The sequence below is a fragment of the Lissotriton vulgaris genome, chromosome 3_1, assembly GCF_964263255.1.
Source record: "Lissotriton vulgaris chromosome 3_1, aLisVul1.2, whole genome shotgun sequence".
Taxonomy (NCBI): Eukaryota; Metazoa; Chordata; class Amphibia; order Caudata; family Salamandridae; genus Lissotriton; species Lissotriton vulgaris.
Window position 1 is genome coordinate 1378840535 of NC_141689.1, and position 19054 is coordinate 1378859588.

At 48.7% G+C, this 19054-nt stretch overlaps 1 protein-coding gene across 1 annotated transcript in view; it reads right to left on the reverse strand.

Moving 5' to 3' along the window:
* Positions 1-19054, reverse strand: part of NCBP1 (nuclear cap binding protein subunit 1) — a 729105-nt gene that overhangs the window by 675292 nt on the left and 34759 nt on the right. The window contains exon 7 of the mRNA XM_086961848.1: positions 17695-17764. Within this exon, the coding sequence (XP_086817974.1) occupies positions 17695-17764 (70 nt within the window). The remainder of the gene's footprint in view (positions 1-17694; positions 17765-19054) is intronic.

Genomic DNA, 19054 nt, shown 5'->3' on the forward strand with positions numbered 1-19054 from the left:
CCCTAGGAGGATGTAGTCGGCGGAGGGGAGGGAGTGAGGGCTGATGAAGTCTGCGATGTCTTCGCTGAATTGTGTGCGTGGTCCCGGTGGTCTGTAGATGAGGGTGCCTCTGAGGGTGGTCTTGGAGTCGGTGTGTATCTGGAAGTGGAGGTGCTCTGCGGCAGTGAAGGTGTCGTCTGAGTTGGTCGTGATGCGGATGGTGTTCTTGTGTACGATGGCGATGCCTCCTCCAGTCTGGTTGACGCGGTCCTTCCGGGTGATCTTGTATCCGTCCGGGATGGCTATGACGATGTCGGGCGCTAAGGAGGCGTTCATCCAGGTTTCTGTGAGCAAGGCGACGTCCGGTGATGTGTTGTCGAGCAGGTTCCATAGTTCGACGGCGTGTCTCTGGACGGAGCGGGTGTTGAGCAGGATGCACTTGAGGTGGTTGCTGTTGGTGCTCGGCTTGGCAGGTGCTGTGCAGGTTCGGGGGCAGGTGAATTTGCAGGCTTGGCAGGTGAAGGGTCCGTGGGTGCGTTTCGGGGTGGCTCGATAGCAGGCGGGCTTCCGGCCGATGTTGAGTGCGTTGAGGGCGGCGGTGTTGTAAGTCCGTCGTGTAGGCTGGCATCCTCGGGGGCCAGGGGTCCCGGCGCTGGGCGCGGACGGACACAGACAGGCTTGACTTTGGGGCGCCTTCGGTGCACAATTGGTGCGCCCGCTGCGCATGGGCGTCATAAGTGAGGAGGGAAAATCAGCTGGGTGGCAGGGCGGCGAGAGGGCTGGCGGGGGCGGGGCCGCAGGGAGGCAGCGGCGGGAAGAGTCTGGGGCGGGCGGGCGGCTTAGCGGCGGCTGGGTCGTCCTGAAGCGTAAATCGGCAAGCGGCAAAACCAGGAAGCGTGGAAGCTACCTGGAAGGTAGCAGGCAAGCAGTGGAGCATGGAGGCGACCTAGCCTGGTCACAGGCTCAGCGGATTGGAATGTTGTAGAAGAGGTATAAAAAAAAACGTGGTAATATAACCATTTTAACCCCTTCGCCGCTAGGCCCCTCAGCAAGGGGTTATTTGTGTAGATCCATCAAGGTTTCTTTATAGAAACTAACAGTTAAATATAGGAAAAATTGAAAATTAGTTGAAAAAACAGCCTTTTGTGTCAACGTTTTCACCTGTACCTTCTTGTAATTATGACAGCTTTTTGAAAGCAATATACAGTACATATTTGCACATTTTCAAAATTGGGAATACTCATACTAGCATGAGAATTATTGGTCATTTTTCAAAATTATTTCTTTTTTACACAATATCTTTCATTTGGGAGGCAGAAATGCATCAAAACTCAATAGGTAATAACAGTTGCTTTGCAAATCTGAATTATCCTAATTCTCCCGATAAAAATGGTACCTCACTTGTGTGGGTAGGCATAATGTCCACAACCAAAAAGGGCTCAAAACCCAACGTGAACACACCACATTTTCACAATGAAAAGTTACTCTTTTTTTGCGAAGTGTGTAGCTGTTGTTTTTTAACCCTAGCTCTGCCGGCACCTAGGGAAACCTAACAAACCTATACATTTTTTAAAACTAGACAACCAGGGGAATCCAGGATGGGGTGACTTGACTGCCTGCCACCAGGTCACACCTCCCCCGGTAAGAAGAGCCATTTGTGGCAGGGGAGCTTCAAAGGCCTTACAGCCTTAGTAATGCAGCGCCCAGCCTCTCCTGCTTTCAGGAGAAGGCCCCCTTCCTATCTCACCCCTTTTTCGGCTCGAAGACAGGCGGGAAAAATTAGAACAGCTCAGGTGTGCTCGGTCAACCCCACCCCTCAAGTGGGGGAGGTGAGGTTAAGCCCACTCTTCAGTGCCCACATCTTGCATACGTCAGTCACTCTCCAGTCAATGCAAGAAAATGTGCCCACTACCCCACGTGGGGTTAGCACACCCTAAGGTCAGTAGCCCATTGGCTACTGACCTTGAGACCCCTAAACCCCCCCTCCCCCAATACAGTATTTAGAGGGCAGCCCTGAAAGCAGAGAGCAGATTCCTGCAACCTACAACGAATGACGAAAAAAAGACGACGCCCAGCAGAGGAGACTGCAGAGAAGAACTGACTTGGCCCCAGCCCTACTAGTCACCTTGTCCTGCAGCTAGCGACCTTCAGAACCCCTGGGAGGACTGACTGCCTTCCTCAAAGACCAGATCTCCTGAACATTTGACTTACCTGTAACTGCATTACATGAGAAAAGTATTATTTTACTTACCTGCACCAAGCCTGGCTTGGTTTGAAAAATAAAATGCAACAAAGCAGTATTTTTATGCATAACCAATTGGTTCAGTCTTTGAGTGTGTGAAATCATTTCTTGCCTGAGTGTGTACAATAACTGCTTAACATTATCCTCTGATAAAATCTTACTGCCCATCCAAACTACCACAAATACAGAGTAAGGAGTAGTTTGTCCTGTAACTCCAGTTCTGTAGTAGGGGTATCTCTGTTATAGTCATAATCTAGTGAATAGTCCCGCCCATGTGCGTGGACCCCGGCAATCAAAAATAATCTCTTAAGTTGTCAAAATAATGCAGAAACTGCAAAGACACTTAAGAGAGAATTTAAAGACAAATAATGCAGCCTATATCCACAGGCTACACTGTCCAGTACTTCAACTAGAAATTCCACCAAAATTCACCACACACAGTACAGCCTGCTAGTTTCTACCATAGAGAAACCTGCCTCCCCCAGTCAAAGACTCAGGAATGATGGAGAGGAAGGCAGGGACAGACAAGCCCCATAGGCTGCCATTATGTGGCTTAAATAGGATACTGTGCCTTTAAGAGAACTTTCCAGAACTTCTCCCAGTATCCCAGAATGCATAGCAGGTCCCTCTTACTTCAGTTCTTTTTGAAGGCGAAGCACGCCAGACCTGTCGCATTCTTGTATGATGAAAAAATCTCCACCGGGGAGGAGGGCGGGCGCTTATGACTATAACAGAGATACCCCTACTACAGAACTGGAGTTACAGGACAGAAACTACTCCTTCTGTAGTAGGGGATCTCTGTGCATAGTCATAATCTAGTGAATAGAATGGCAAGCCCATCCCCACACCAAAGCGGCGGTGGAGAATAAATACATAACGCCACTACTGTGCGAACAAATTCCGCAGCGAAGCCTGGCCAACCTGAGCGTCTGCCCTGGCGTCAGTGTCCAGGCAGTAATGCTTAGCAAAGGTATGAACCGACTTCCAAGTGGCTGCCTTGCAGATTTCAGCAATCGGCACGTTACGGAGCAGAGCCGTCGTGGCAGCTTTGCCCCTGGTGGAATGAGCCTTAGGCTTACCTCCTAAGGTCTTATTAGCCTTTTGGTAACACAATTGTATGCAGGACACAATCCACCTAGAGATGGACTGCTTCGAGGTTGCAAGACCCGTCCTGACCGACCCATAATTGATAAACAACTGGTCAGACCTACGAATATCCTTGGTTTTATCCAGATAAAATTTCAACACCCTCCTAACATCCAGGGAATGGAGAGACCTCTCCGCTGGGGATGAAGGGTTCTGAAAAAACGTAGGCAAAGTTATAGTCTGGTTGACATGAAAATCAGAAATAAACTTGGGAAGAAATTTAGGGTGAGTACGCATAACAACCTTAGCAGCATGAAATACAGTATAAGGTTCATTACAACACAACGCCTGAATTTCACTCACCCTGCGGGCCGATGTAATGGCCACGAGGAACGCCGCCTTCCAGGACAGGTGCTGCAACGAAGCCTTATGAATAGGTTCAAAAGGCTCCTTCATCAATCTGGACAGCACCACATTCAATTCCCATGAAGGCGAGGGAAGCCTGACAGGAGGGAATACTTTCTTCAAGCCTTCCAGAAAGTCTTTGATCACAGGGATCTGGAAAAAGGAAGTCTGTGAAGGGCATTTCCTGTAGGCAGTCAATGCAGCAAGATGAACCTTAATGGAATGGACATTAAGGCCAGACTGCGCCAAATGTAAAAGGTAAGGAAGGATGACATCTTCCTTGCAGTTCGTAGGATCATGGTTCTTAGACTGGCACCAGATACAAAACCTCTTCCACTTGTAAGCATATGAAGTCCGAGTGGAAGGCCTCTTAGACTCCTTCAGTATGTCCATGCAATCATCGGGCAGATTCAGATGGCCATATTGCACTATCTCAGGAGCCATGCCGCCAAACTCAAAGACGAGAGGTTGGGGTGCAACATCCGCCCCCCGAACTTCGTGAGAAGGTCCGGCCTGCACAGCAACCGAATGTGAGGAAGGAGAGACCGGTGAAGTAGGTCCGTGAACCACCACTGCCTGGGCCACTCCGGGGCGATGAGTATCATCCGAGCTCTGGACCGGGCCAGCTTGATGAGCACCGCCGGAATCAGGGGAATGGGAGGAAAGGCGTACAGAAAGTTGTTCGTCCAGTTGATCCATAACGCATTCCCCAGAGTCCCTTGTTGGAAGTATCTGGAGGCGAAGTCTCTGCACTTGCTGTTTTCGGCGGTGGCGAACAAATCTACGTCTGGAGTTCCCCACCTTGCGAAGACTTCTCCTAGTACTTCGTCGTTTATGACCCATTCGTGGTTTTCCTGCAGCTGTCTGCTCAGTGCGTCTGCCTGAACATTCTGCACACCTGGTAGATGGGTGGCCGTTATCGTCAGTCCTCTGGCCAGGAGCCAGTGCCAGATCGTCTGCGCCTCCTGCGACAGGGTGCGCGATCGAGCCCCCCTGCTTGTTGAGGTAATACATTGTGGTGGTATTGTCCGTCTGTACAAGCAGAGAGTTGGTCTGGAAGGACGGAAGAAAGGCCTTCAGCGCCAAGTGAACAGCCCTGAGTTCCAGGAAATTGATGTGATACGTGGTCTCCATCGGTGACCACGTGCCCTGAATCTGTAGAGTCCCGGAGTGCGCTCCCCATCCCAGAAGAGACGCATCCGTCACGACAGTCTGCGTGGGAATGTCCTTGTGAAAGGGAACCCCTCTGAGGAGATTCTCCGCCGAACACCACCACTTCAGAGACTGAAGAGCATGCAGCGACAGTCGAATCTTGTCGTCCCAAGATCCTTTCCTCTGATCCCACTGGTCCTCCAAGCACTCCTGCAACGGTCTCATGTGCAGCCGTGCGTGTGGCGTCAGGAAGATACAAGAGGCCATCGATCCCAGTAGAGAAGACACCGTCCTCACTGTTGTAGATGGAGTCGTCATAAGAGCCTGAGCCTTCCGAAGGAGTGATAATCGTCGCTCTTCCGAAGGAGACACGCTTGCTGACAGCGTATTGATGGAGGCTCCCAAGTACTGTATGCATTGGACCGGAGTCGGGACAGACTTGGCCATGTTGATGTGCAGCCCCAGCTTGTTCAGGAGAACGCACGTCTTCTGGAAGTGTGCTCGCGCTTCCGAGAAGGAGGATGCCTTGATCAACCAATCGTCCAGGTAAGGGTAGACGAACACCTTGTTCTTCCTCAGGTGCGCCGCTACCACCGCCATGCACTTCGAGAATGTTCTCGGCGCAGACTTCAGTCCGAATGGGAGTACTGTGTATTGATAATGATTGGTGCCGACTTGGAACCGCAGGAACTTCCTGTGTTTGTGTGCAACGGGCACATGGAAGTAAGCATCCTGTAGGTCTATAGCGCAAAGCAAGTCTCCCTGTTGCAACTGAGGATAAATCTGATGCAACGACAGCATGCGGAACTTTTCTCTGCGAATCCATTTGTTTGCCTGTCGCAAATCCAGAATGGGCCTGAACTCGTTCTTGTCCTTCTTGCGAACCAGAAAGAACCGGGAGTACAGACCTCTTCCTCTCTGAGACAGAGGTACATCTTCAATCACCCTTTTCCTTAACAGGACATCCGCTTCCGCCTGAAGCTCGCGCAGCTGAAACTGCGAGCCGACCGGGGGAATAGCCGGAGGAGGGCTGGTGAACCGAAGACTGTATCCATTGCAAACAATATTCAGCACCCACTTGTCCCGAGTAATTTTTCTCCACTCTGCCAGAAAAAGTTGTATGCTTCCCCCTACCGGAGTGGGTAACGGATCCGGGGGAAGTAAGTTCCTAGGGCCTAGACCCCGCCTGGCCCTTGGGCGCTGGAGCCGACTGCTGGCCTCCCCTGCCCTTCTGCCGCTTCTGGAACGGCTTACGGAACGGCTGCTGCTGTTGTGAGTGCCCCGAAGCCTGTCCTCGTCCACGGCCTTGTCCGCCGAACCGCCGTTGGAAGGGGCGGTACTGCTTCTTGGTCTCTTTGGGCTTCTCCAGGCCCACAGCCGTCAGCGTTTCTGCCTCCGCCTTCATGCGGGCCATTTCATCATCCGCATGCTTCCCGAAGAGGGTCTCACCGGAGAACGGTAGATTGGCCACCCGCTGCTGTGCGTCCGGTTTCAGGGACGTAAGCCGGAGCCAAGCGTGGCGCCGTTGGTTGATCCCGTGGCAAAATCCGTGAGCCGCCAACAGGGAAGAGTCCGCAGCCGCGCTGATTATCTGGTTGGCCACCAGCATCCCCTCGCTCAGGACTTCCATGAAGTCTTCACGCTGCTCCCGGGGCAAATGCTCCGCAAAGCGCTCAAGGGAGTCCCAGAGGGCGCGGTCGTAGCGCCCCAACAAAGCCGTGGCACTTGCCGCCTTCATGGAGGTAGCGGAAGTTCCACAGACCTTTCTCCCCGCCGAATCCATCCACCGAGATTCCTTGTCCGGGGGACCGTGGAGGTCGGGGTGGTGGCATGCTGCTTGCGGGCCGCCGTGACGATGACGGAGTCAGGCGGGGGCTCAGCTCTCAGAAAGGCCGGATCCGAGTCGGGAGCCCGGTACTTCTTTAGTAATCTCGACGGAGCCGCCCTCGTCACCGCCGGGGTGAGAAACAGCGCCATAGCCGGTTCTTCCAGGCCCGGCACCAGGGGCAGGAGAGGACGAGACAGATGCTTCTGATGTAGAGTCTCGAAAATGACCGATGTCTTTGGCGTAGGCACTGTCAGGGATATGCCTAGTTTCGCCGCGCCCCTCAACAGGAAGTCCTGAAAGGCAACCAGGTCATCTATCGGGGACACTCGTGTCCGGTGACCCCGATAGGGTAGGTGAATAATCCCTGGTCCCAGAGGACCTCGTGTGTGAGCGCGATTCGCGCCTCCTATGGCGGTGCCGCGATCGCGTGGATGATCTGTGCCGCGATCTCTCCTTCCGCCCAGAGCGAGAGCGAGACCTGCCAGCTCGTGGGCGCTCCTTTGGTTTACGTGGGGGGGGTCTTCCGTGGTTCATCACGGGGTTTCTTCGGTTCCTCCCGGGGTTTTGGTTTCGGAGTCCCCTTAGGAGGAACAGGCAGGGACGGCAGGGAAGTGGACCTCGGCGGAGGGACCTTCGGCTGCGGTGTGGGCCCATGCGGAGGGATCGGAGGTGGAGAGGGATCTCCTGAAGGCAGCGGTGGTTTGGGTGGAGGGTCCTCCTTAGGTACGGGGGGAGGAGTAGGAGTCCTGGGCCGAGACGGAGTGTACACGTCCTCGTACACCGAGCCCGGTGACCCCTTAGGCGAGGGGTGCGGAGAGCCATCCCCATCGGCAGGCGACCTCTTCCTCTTGCGACCTCCACTGGACGCAGCGTGACTCCTGGGACTAGAGTCCCTTTTCCGCCGTTTTGGAGGGGGTGACCTACTCCTCGACGCTGACCGCTGTCTGCTGGACGCAGAACGACGCTTCTCCGGCGTCGAATGACGTCTCCTGGACTCCGGCGTCGAACGCCGTCTCCTCGGCGTCGACCCTCTTCTCCTCGGCGTCGAACGCCGACTCCTCGACGTCGACCTCCTCTTTCGCGACCTCTCCCGTCGTCTTCTCGACGTCGGGCGGCCCGCCCTCGACGACGAGCGCCGCCGTCTTGATGATCCCGACGTCGAGGAGCCCCTCGACGGCGATTGACGGTGTCGCCTCGACGACGACCGACGGTGTCGCCTCGACGGCGAGCGTCGGCGCCGCTTCGACGGCGAGCGTCGATACACGTCACTGTGCCTTAGTCGACGGTAGGAAGATCTCGACGACGATGATGTCGACGGCGGCTTCGACGTCGGCTTCTCCTTCGCCGTCGAGCCATCACGCCGTCTCGACCCGGAGCCCCGGGGAGAAGGGGAGCACGCCGTCGTCATCCCTCTCGACGCCGTCGTCGATGCCATCGACGTCGACGGAGAATGGGACCGATTGCTGGACTTCCTGCCCCCGGGGAGCCCCCCGGGGGCCTCAGCAGAGGCAGAGGGAACCATCCCAGGCTGCCTAGACCCACCTGCAGCCCGCAGACGCCTATCCTCCAGGCCAGCCAGCCTGATCTTCAATCTGTCCCTCAAGGTCCGAGCAGAAAGCTGCTGGCAGATTACACACTCCTCAGGGACATGATCTTCCGGAAGGCACACGATGCAGACCTCATGGGGATCACTCTTGGCCTTCTTCCTCTCACATGCTGGGCACTTCACAAAACGGCCAGGCATCTTGGAGCCCCAAAACACCTAAAAACAGCACAAAAGGGAGAGGAGAGCACCAAGAAATAAACTAACACTTTTAAAATTCAAAAGTGCCAAAAACAATTCCAATAAACCCTTGAGAAAGGGAGAGCTCAATGCCAGGGTCCTGTAAGCAGGAGCCGGAAAAAAGAACTGAAGTAAGAGGGACCGGCTATGCATTCTGGGATACTGGGAGAAGTTCGGGAAAGTTCTCTTAAAGGCACAGTATCCTATTTAAGCCACATAATAGCAGCCTATGGGGCTTGTCTGTCCCTGCCTTCCTCTCTATCATTCCTGAGTCTTTGACTGGGGGAGGCAGGTTTCTCTATGGTAGAAACTAGCAGGCTGTACTGTGTGTGGTGAATTTTGGTGGAATTTCTAGTTGAAGTACTGGACAGTTTAGCCTGTGGATATAGGCTGCATTATTTGTCTTTAAATTCTCTCTTAAGTGTCTTTGCAGTTTCTGCATTATTTTGACAACTTAAGAGATTATTTTTGATTGCCGGGGTCCACGCACATGGGCGGGACTATTCACTAGATTATGACTATACACAGAGATCCCCTACTACAGAAGGTATATCTACTTCTACCTCTGTGAGCCTTTAGGGATCCAATGGACTCTGTGCACACTATACCTTATTTTGGTATAGTATATACAGAGCCAGCTTCGTACAATATGCAAATGTTTCTGCTAAAAACGTGAACTGCGACTAGGTATCTAGAGCAAATAAATTGAGTCATTGGTGGGAGGGAGATGGGGGAATTCTGAATGAAAACAACTAGTTTAGACAAAAACATCAAGGATATGTTCTTGAGATATTGAGGGCAAGTAGTTCTTTATGCTACAGTATTCTGTGAAATAAAAGCCAATAAGCTTGGGAGAAATTTAAATTATACCAGAAAAGTTAGCAATAATCAAACATCCACATTATGCAATAGGCACCGGGAATAGGCTGACTCGAGCCCGAGCCGGCCGAAGGCTTAATAGGCTTCTTTGCCGAGCCCGAAGGCAGGGCGTGGGAAGCAGTCTCTCGGTGTGCACCCGGGACCGAAGGTGAGGGTGTGACCGAAGCCTTTTTTGAAGGTGTCGAGGAAGGGTTGGGGGTCGACGGTCTTACTTACAACCCGTTGAGCTGTAGTGATGCCCTCGACGTCGGAGTCTTCGGCATCAGAGGAGCTGGCACTTTCTTCGGCCTGCTGGTGTTCTGGCACGTCAACGCCTTCTTCGAAGATGTCGTCGGGAATCGACACCGACGAGCGAGCCATTGTTCTTCGAGCTAGTCGGTCCCGAATCGTCTTTTTGGAGCAGAAAGAGGCACAGGCGGAGCAGTCTTTGGCCTTGCGCTCCGGTGAGAGGCAAAGGTTACACAGCTCATGTAGATCTGTGTGGGGAAACTTCGACCCACATTGAGGACACTTCTTGAATGGCGTCCTTTCCATGAGCCAGAGAGTAAGGCCTAGGTAGGCCCGAAGGCCTTCGTCGACGACCGGAATCGAAGACTTCGAAGTGGTGAAGAATCGAGTCGATGTGGAGCGCGATCGAAACCATACCGTCGAACTGGGTGAGGATTGCGCGCCGAAGAAAATTTGGTTCCAAACTGGAGCGCAGGAAACACATCCGAGTGCGATGGCGGAAAAAAAAAAAATCAGAGGATGGAGCCGATGTACATGCGCAATGTGGTCCAAAGGAAGAGTCACCTATCTCGTGACTTCCAAAGAACTTTTCAGGACAACAACAAACTGCAAACATCCGGGCCCAACACTAGGTGGCGATCTATGCACAGTGTGTAATCTGCAGCTCATATTCCTCGAATATATTGTTACCACGTCCCTAGAGCCATAAGGCCCCCCAAAAGCTAATTTAACTGTGGAACACTCTGGCTGTCCTAGGAGGAGAACTAGATTGCTGATTATTAGATTATTTTCGCTAACTTTGGTTTGGGACAAGCTACAGAAAATATTTCACTGCTATTTTTCATAGTTATTAAAAATCCAATTCAATTCTTACGTTAGATTTTTAATAAATATTTAGGGAAAGTAACTTTTAGAAAATTACTTTTCCCCTGCTTGTGGCTTCCTGGAGGCTAATTTGCATCAGTCTGCCATCAGCTGCACTTGCCAGTGCTTGATAATCATGAGGTGTGAAAACCAACTGGTGACAGGCTGGGACGGAGAAGAGGTATGCAACTCCTGTGATCCCAGTAAGAGCAGCTGGGAGGGTTCAGGATTCAAATTTACTTAAGATGGACAAAGGTGAGGCCTGCCCATTCGTAGTAAAATGTAAGTGGTACCCTGAGAAAGGGAAGCCTTTGATCTTTAGGCCCTTGGTAGCAGATTAGTCACCAGGACATTAGCAGGGTGAGATGGTCCCAGAATCAGTTTGGTGTATCTAAGGAGGAGAGGACTGCTCATTTACATAAAGAGATTTGTGGCTGGCCCACATGCTCCTTGAGGGGCAGAAAGCCTATATCCTCTTTGATTATTTCCCCTAGAACACTGCACTGTGGGAGAGTTTTCAGGAAAGCAAACACAATGTGCTGACAAATAGGAAGGGTTGTGCTTCTTCATTGGTTAAGGAGTGTCCAGGAGTCAAGTCCACAAGTGTGGCACCACACCTACAGCTTAAAATAACACTTTCCAGTCCTGTGGAAGATTAAAGGAGGGATGAATTTACTGGATGAAACTTCGGAGGAGAGCTGAAGTGCTAGACCTGCCACTTGTACAGAGGACAAAGAAGTGGACTTGAAGGGTTAGAGAAAGCGGTCCTGTGTGACTCCAAGGATTGGGCCTTTTTACTGGAATAACCAGTTGTAACTGGAAGAGGGCTGGACTCTGCTGGCGGCTTTAGCTTCAGTGAGTTCTAACCCTCAAGCGCTGTCCCGGAGGTCCTGGAAGCCTTAGTGGTATCTAGAGGGACCAATTTTGAAATCCCTTTAAAGTCTGGACATCACATTTCTTTTTTTTTTCATTTTTTTTTACTTCTGGACCTCTGGGGACTAACCAATCTAGTCAATCCACCCAAAGCACGACCTCGCAGAGCAAGAAATTCTGGTTTGTCCCACTCAGCTTTTTGTCCCTGAAAATCTTGTTCAGTGTAACTTTGTGACAAGCCTATCTGACTTCAGTGGGGCTTTCCAACATACAGCATGCCCACTTGTCCTGCTGGAGGAGTCTGAGCTCCACAAAAGGAGGGACTAAGTCATAAAGTAGAAATTTTGCCCGATTGAAGGTGCAAAAACTATCTGCCGGATTCCCCTTTTCACGCTCTGAGCTTTTCGTTCCAAAACCAGAGGGTTCAGCAAGCCAGATACAGCCATGCTGCCTTGCCCCGCTGAAGGATTTTGACACCTATTTTAGAAACCAAGTCAGAAAGCAAAACTTTAACCGGGACGAGCCTGCTTGGCATAGCCAAAACATGCCTTAAAAACAAGGAGAGGGGCTCTACAAATCCAGAGGGACAGAGCTCCTATGTAACTTGGAAGTTAAAACCAGAATTTTCCCTCTGGAACTCCTTATACACACTTCCTCATTTAATACTCACTCATGCCAATCACCATCTGATGTATCAATGTTCCCCCAAGATTGAACTAAGACTCGAATAAGATTATATAAGCACTATTGTGCGTATTTAATAGATCAGAAACTCATAGGTAAAAATGTATAGTACAGATGCAAATAATCAGAAATAATTAGACAACACAAATAATTAGAAATCACAAATATTTAGACATTTTGAATATCAACAAAACCAATCATATATACAAATACATACAAATTCTTAAAAACCATAAAAAAAACTTAGATTATCCTATATACATCAACTGCAAAATAAACCACCCCACTGGACAGAAAACTACCAGACAATATAATTGGTCTTGCAACTGTTAATTTGAACACCAATGTAAACAGCACACAGCAGGGGAAGAAATTCCCTGTCTTTTGCGTTCTTTGCTATCTTTCAAATTTAACAAACTTGCTGCGCCAACGCCATTTCAGTGAAGTTGTCTGAATGTAACCACCTTCTCCAGGACTAACCGTTATCTCCCCTTATCCAAGTTATACATTTAGAAAGATAAAAACACTGGTGCCGTAGCACTCTGGAAGGAAAAGCTTCTTTGTGTAATTTCAAAATACACACTTCAGTAATGTGGATCCAGATTCTTTATTTTATCCTTATTCTCCAATTTTCTTTATCCCTTCGTCCCTGTTGATTGTTTCACATTTTTTTTGTGGAACAAGACCAAGGAGAGACCCTGGAGTAAGCAGGAAAAGGATTTATCAAGCCTTATATATTGAAGCACTCCAGGAGTCAGGTTGGAAGATTTCTCACCCGCCTATATAGAAGGGGTGTTGTAATTGAAGCTGTGTGCACATCAATCGCACTATTCGATATATGTAATAAAAACAACAAACAACAGGGACGAAGGGATAAAGAAAATAGGAGACAAAGGATAAATTAAAGAATCCGGATCCACATTACTTAAGTGTGTATTTCAAAATTTCACAAAGAAGCTTTTCCTTCCCGAGTGCTACGCCCCCAGTGTTTTTATCTTTATCAATGTTTAACTTGGATAAGGGAAGATAACAGTTAGTCCTGAGGAAGGTGGTTACATTCAGACACCTTCACCGAAACGCTTTGACGGAGCAAGTTTATGTTAAATTTGAAAAGAGATAGCAAAGAACGCAAAAGACAGGGAATTTCTTCCCCTGCTGTGTGCTGTTTACATTAGTGTTCAAATTAACAGTTGCAAGACAAATTATATTGTTCGGTAGTTACCTGTCCAGTGGGGTGGTTTATTTTGCAGTTGATGTATGTAGGAGAATCTAGGATTTTAATGGTTTTTAAGAATTTGTATGCATTTGTATATAGGACTGGTTTCGTTGATATTCAAAATGTCTAATTATTTGTGAGGTCTAAATATTTGTGATGATTTGCACTATACATTTTTATCTATTTGAGTTTCTGATCTATTAAATACGCACAATGGTGCTTATATACTCTTATTAGATTATCTTAGTTCAATCTTTGGGGAACATTGATATATCAGATGGTGATTGGCATGAGTGAGGATTTAATGAGCAAGTGTGTATAACAGTGGTTCCCAAACTGTGCGCGCGGCACATTGGTGCGCCGCCAAAACCAGCCAAGGGCGCCGCAGTCCCAGATGCGGATCATAATAATCTATTCTGAATTACACCAGCGTCTGGAATGCAGGCCTGGTACACAATGCCCGTCGGCCATTAGTGGTGCACTTCCTGCATCGTAGTGTAATAATTTATCATAAGTAAAGAAACATAGGGTGCCCGACGTTGCCCTCATTTAAAGTATTTTCACTTTGTTTAAGCATCTGCTGAACAATCCCCACGCGAGGACAGCAAACAGTTCGGAATTTGGGTATTTTTTATGAGCTCAAGTCACTGGAATTGGCATCTCGTCTCACAATTTATGTAAACTCAGGCGCGCCCCCTTTTTCTCCCTGCCATCCGATCATACTGGGCGCCGAGGAAGGCGAGACCCACCAATTTGGGTCAGACACCAAAACGTGCATCTGTGCTGGAGTCCTCTGGCCTTTATGTCTCCCCCAAGACAATTTAGTTGTGGCACCGATTGAAACTACAAGATTCATTCTTTTAACAACTTTGTCTGACCCAATGAAAAGATAAGATGATAGGGTGATTCAAAGTTACAACAATTAAACCACATAGCATAGTGTGGTTCTGGATAGTCAATATATTGCTATTAGACTCTGTGGGGGTAGTTTTGTTGAGACTGTAGGACACGTGTGATTTTTATGTATGTGCGAATGAATGAGCATGAATTTGTCTGAGAGTATGAGTGGGTTTTAGTATGAGTGTTTCACCTGGGATTTTCTTGATTGTGTTGCATATTAAATATTTATCATATATGTATGCATTATGTTTTTTGCTATCTTGAGAATTGCTACACTAAATTTGATATAATTGTTTAAAAAAAATAGGTTTCAAGTTTGTTAGTGCCCTGCAATATGCCTGCTCCCCTTGGCCTTTAGCACACTGTATTGCCAATCCTGAAGTGGATGTGACATTGCTGTTTTTGTATTGTGCAGGCAGTGGGGGGTTTCCTTGTTGATTACGTGTTTTCTGATGCTGGAGCCACAATCAGGGCTTTGTCCACACTATCCGTCCTGGCTTTTTGCTCGGCCTTTCAGTTGAGGTATTTTGAGTACTTTAATGGGTATTCGAATGCCTTCACTGCAGCTTACTTCCATTGCAAATGTGCTGGTTTTTAGAACATTATTTGATGTATGTGTCAGTACATTGAAAGACTAGCAGAAGTGAAGCATACAAATGACTGACCTGCAGCAACGAAATCCTGTGGGTCAGAGGCATAGTGAAAGGTTTTTTTTCCATCTCCATACTTTGGTTATTGCTGTTTTGTTGCTAATTACAGTGGTTTGTATATAGGCAGACAGTATTTAACACCTTCGACGCTGATGACGAGCTGGGCTCGTCATGGCGTAGCCTCCTCGCACGCTGATGACGAGCCCAGCTCGTCACGTAAAGTGCGTTTTTAAAAATCTCAGCGTGCGAGCGGAATTCCGCTAGCGCGCATGAGGTTAACCACATCATTGCTGCTGCTATTTCCCGTGCTGTGCTGCAATTTTCAAAATCCATTGTGATGTGACAAGGTCAACTCGTCAAATGCACAGCGCAGGTAACACCCATGACGAGTTGACTTTGTCACAAGCATCGAAGGGGTTAACAGCAGTAACTTTCTTAATTGGAGGGATAGCACCAGCAGTACTCTGAATGCCTTGGTATTTTTTATTGTTTTTATTACATGTATCCATGGCTAAAAAAATAGGCTTTGTCTTTCTTGACATAAATAGCTTTATTGGAATTGAAGTGGACACATGAAAGCCGTCTGAATGAAACTCAGTGGTAGGCTACTGACCTGTCAATGTGAAAGGTAAATCACAAATTAAACAAGCCATTGCAATTCCTTATTGTATTCTATGTGGATCACTAACAGATGTAGGGAACTATTAGCCCAGTGGTTCCCAAACTGTGTGCCGCAGCACCCCAGCGCCCCTGGATTTGGCTGGATGTGTCCAGCTTCAGTTTGAGCGCACATGAACAGCAAACAGATGGATTAACTGAACGGCCTGAGGGTGCACAAATAAATATTGTCGATGGAGAGAGCAGCCATATCTTTGCATCGCGCACTATTCTCCCTACCTTCATCCCAATTATTTGCAGGGATTAAGATGGATGCACTACCGCGATCGGGATTAATTACATTTACAACACCCCCCACAAAAAAAAGTATTGTAATGGGGAGCCGCGGCCATTTGGTCAAGGGAGCCGTAGGTCAAAAAAGTTTGGGAACCACTGGTGCATAAGGCGTTCTAGAGGGAAAATTCTGGTTTTCTGGTTTTAACTTTCAAGTAATATCCAATAAATGCTCAATCATGGTTGGCCAGAAATCGCACCACGGTCATGGTTACATGTAACCAGTACTTTTTTCTTGTTATTTTTCCTTCCGCTTTTTCTCATAAATCTTTAATTATCCAGATGTCTGGTTCTCCTTACTGTATATTTGTTGATTTGTTAGGTTGTTAGATTTTCTATACATTGAAATGGATTTTTATTGCTTTGCTTTTTTTACTTTATTTGTTTTGGTACTTCTAAATGCTGATAGCCAGAAACCGGTCCCAGGATGCTTGATTCTGGTCCAAGGAAGACGTGGCTTGGCAGTTCGGGCTGGACTGTTCCCATGAGGCACAGGGTCAAGACTGATTTGCATATAGCCATGTCTGAACTGGGGAGGCTTGGTGAGCAAAATAACGATGGATTAAACCCAGATATGTGACTGGGGGTGAATGTTTTGCCATTGTGCAACATTCCGTCCATCATCTTGTGTGTTTTGCTGTTCACCCTATGTGGGAGGGGTATGCCCAGACGTGAGTCCCGTGCTCACTGGAGTCAAGCTGTCCTGGCTGAGGGCGGCTGATAGCCAGAAACTAGTCCTAGGATGCTTGATTCTGGTCCAAGGAAGACATGGCTTGGCAGTTTGGGCTGGACTGTTCCCGTGAGGCATAGGGTCAAGACGGATTTGCTTATGGCCATGTCTGAATTGGGTTGGTTTTGTGAGCAAAATAACGATGGATTAAACCCAGATCTGCGACTTGGGGTGAATGTTTTGCCATTGTGCAACATTCCGTCCATCATCTTGTGTGTTTTGCTGTTCACCCTATGTGGGAGGGGTATGCCCAGACGTGAGTCCCGTGCTCACTGGGTCACTGGAGTCAAGCTGTCCTGGCTGAGGGCGGCTGATAGCCAGAAACTAGTCCTAGGATGCTTGATTCTGGTCCAAGGAAGACATGGCTTGGCAGTTTGGGCTGGACTGTTCCCGTGAGGCATAGGGTCAAGACGGATTTGCTTATGGCCATGTCTGAATTGGGTTGGTTTTGTGAGCAAAATAACAATGGATTAAACCCAGATCTGTGACTTGGGGTGAATGTTTTGCCATTGTGCAACATTCCGTCCAACATCTTATGTGTTTTGCTGTTTGTACTTCTAAATGCTTACCATATTATCTTTAAGTAGACCTTCTCTGATAAGTGCCCCGATTACCAGAAGTTGAGCTCAGGTTTAAATTACTGAAACCTTGTGTTAGACCTAACAAGTTGGTGACGTTATTACTTGTGATAGACGAGCATCAACCAATTATATAATTCACTTTCTTACATTTTCACTTTACAAATTTTCACTTTAGCAAAGGTGCAGAGGCAACCCGGCCATGGTTACCAGCTCCTCAGGTCTTCATATGGGCAATTGTGGGAGTAATTTTTCCCCACACAAATAATTTAAAATGGCCACCCATGAAAACACATGCAACTTAGGGACACAGACTTCAATTTCTTTAAAAAACTAATTGCAAATAAAACAAGCCTTGTCAAAGCCAACACCAGACTTATTGCATATGTATGTTAGTTTTAACAAATCTTTACATGAAAAGAACCCCTGCTAGTACCTTCACCAGAGACAATCGCCACATTCCAGAGAAGAGGGTAGGTACAACTGTGAACAAAAGATCAAGTCATAAACAACTTCATACGGCATATGTTTTAAAGGCTCTCCATGGCTACATGTATACAATAAATTGCATTCCAGTTCAGGAAATTCAGTTCAAATCCACATGAGAAATTAAACATTACAGAATCAAGAATTAAACATTACTCAACAGGTCTAAGCATGGTTTACCTCTTCTTGTGGATGGGGTTTATCTGCTGTCCAAATTTGCAACATCGATAAATGTATCTTCTGACGCCTCCTAGTGATGTAAACAATAAGTGTAAAATGCACTAGCTAAGTCAATATATCTGGCATGCCTTTTGAGTCTTGACTAATGTATATAATAAACAAAAAATTGCTTTCCGTATACAATGCATCTATGACGGAAACAATTTAATATGAAAATGGAGTGCACTTTTGAGATGTAAAACAATTTAACGTGCAGTGGAAGTAGTACAAAGACAGCGTAACAATGCAAATCAGCCAATAGTATGATGTAAGAGTAAGACTCCACTGAGCAGACCCAAGTCCAACATAAGTGTACTTTAAATAATTGGTAAAAAAAAGGTCAGCAAATAGCTCCACTGTCAAGCCAGACCTACTAACAAAATAAATGTACACCTAACCAAGGTCACACTAGAACAGGCACACACACACACGGGCCACGCCACACACACACACACACACACACACACACACACACACACACACACGGGCCACGCCCCACACACACACGGGCCACGCCCCACACACGGGCCACGCCCCACACACGGGCCGGGCCACACCCACACACACACACGGGCCGGGCCACACCCACACACACGGGCCGGGCCACACCACACACACGGGCCGGGCCACACCACACACACACGGGCCGGGCCACACCACACCACACACACACGGGCCACACCACACACACACGGGCCACACCACACACACACTGACCACACCACACACACACGGACCACACCACACACACACACACACGGACCACACCACACACACACACAGACCACACCACACACACACAGACCACACCACACACACACACAGACCACACCACACACACACAGACCACACCACACACACACACAGACCACACCACACACACACACACACACACACACACACACACACCAGGACCACACCACACCACACACACACACACACACACACACGGACCACACCACACACACGGACCACACCACACACACGGACCACACCACACACACACACTGACCACACCACACACACACACACCACACACGCACACCCCCACACATGGACCACACCACACACACACACGGACCACATCTCTCACACACACACACACACCACACGGACCACACCCACGGACCACACACACACACGGACCACACCACACCACACACACACACGGACCACACCACACACACGGACCACACCACACACACACACACACACGGACCACACCACACACACGGGTTTGGGCCACACACACACACACACACACACACGGGCCAGGCCACACACACACACACACACACACACACACACACACACACACACA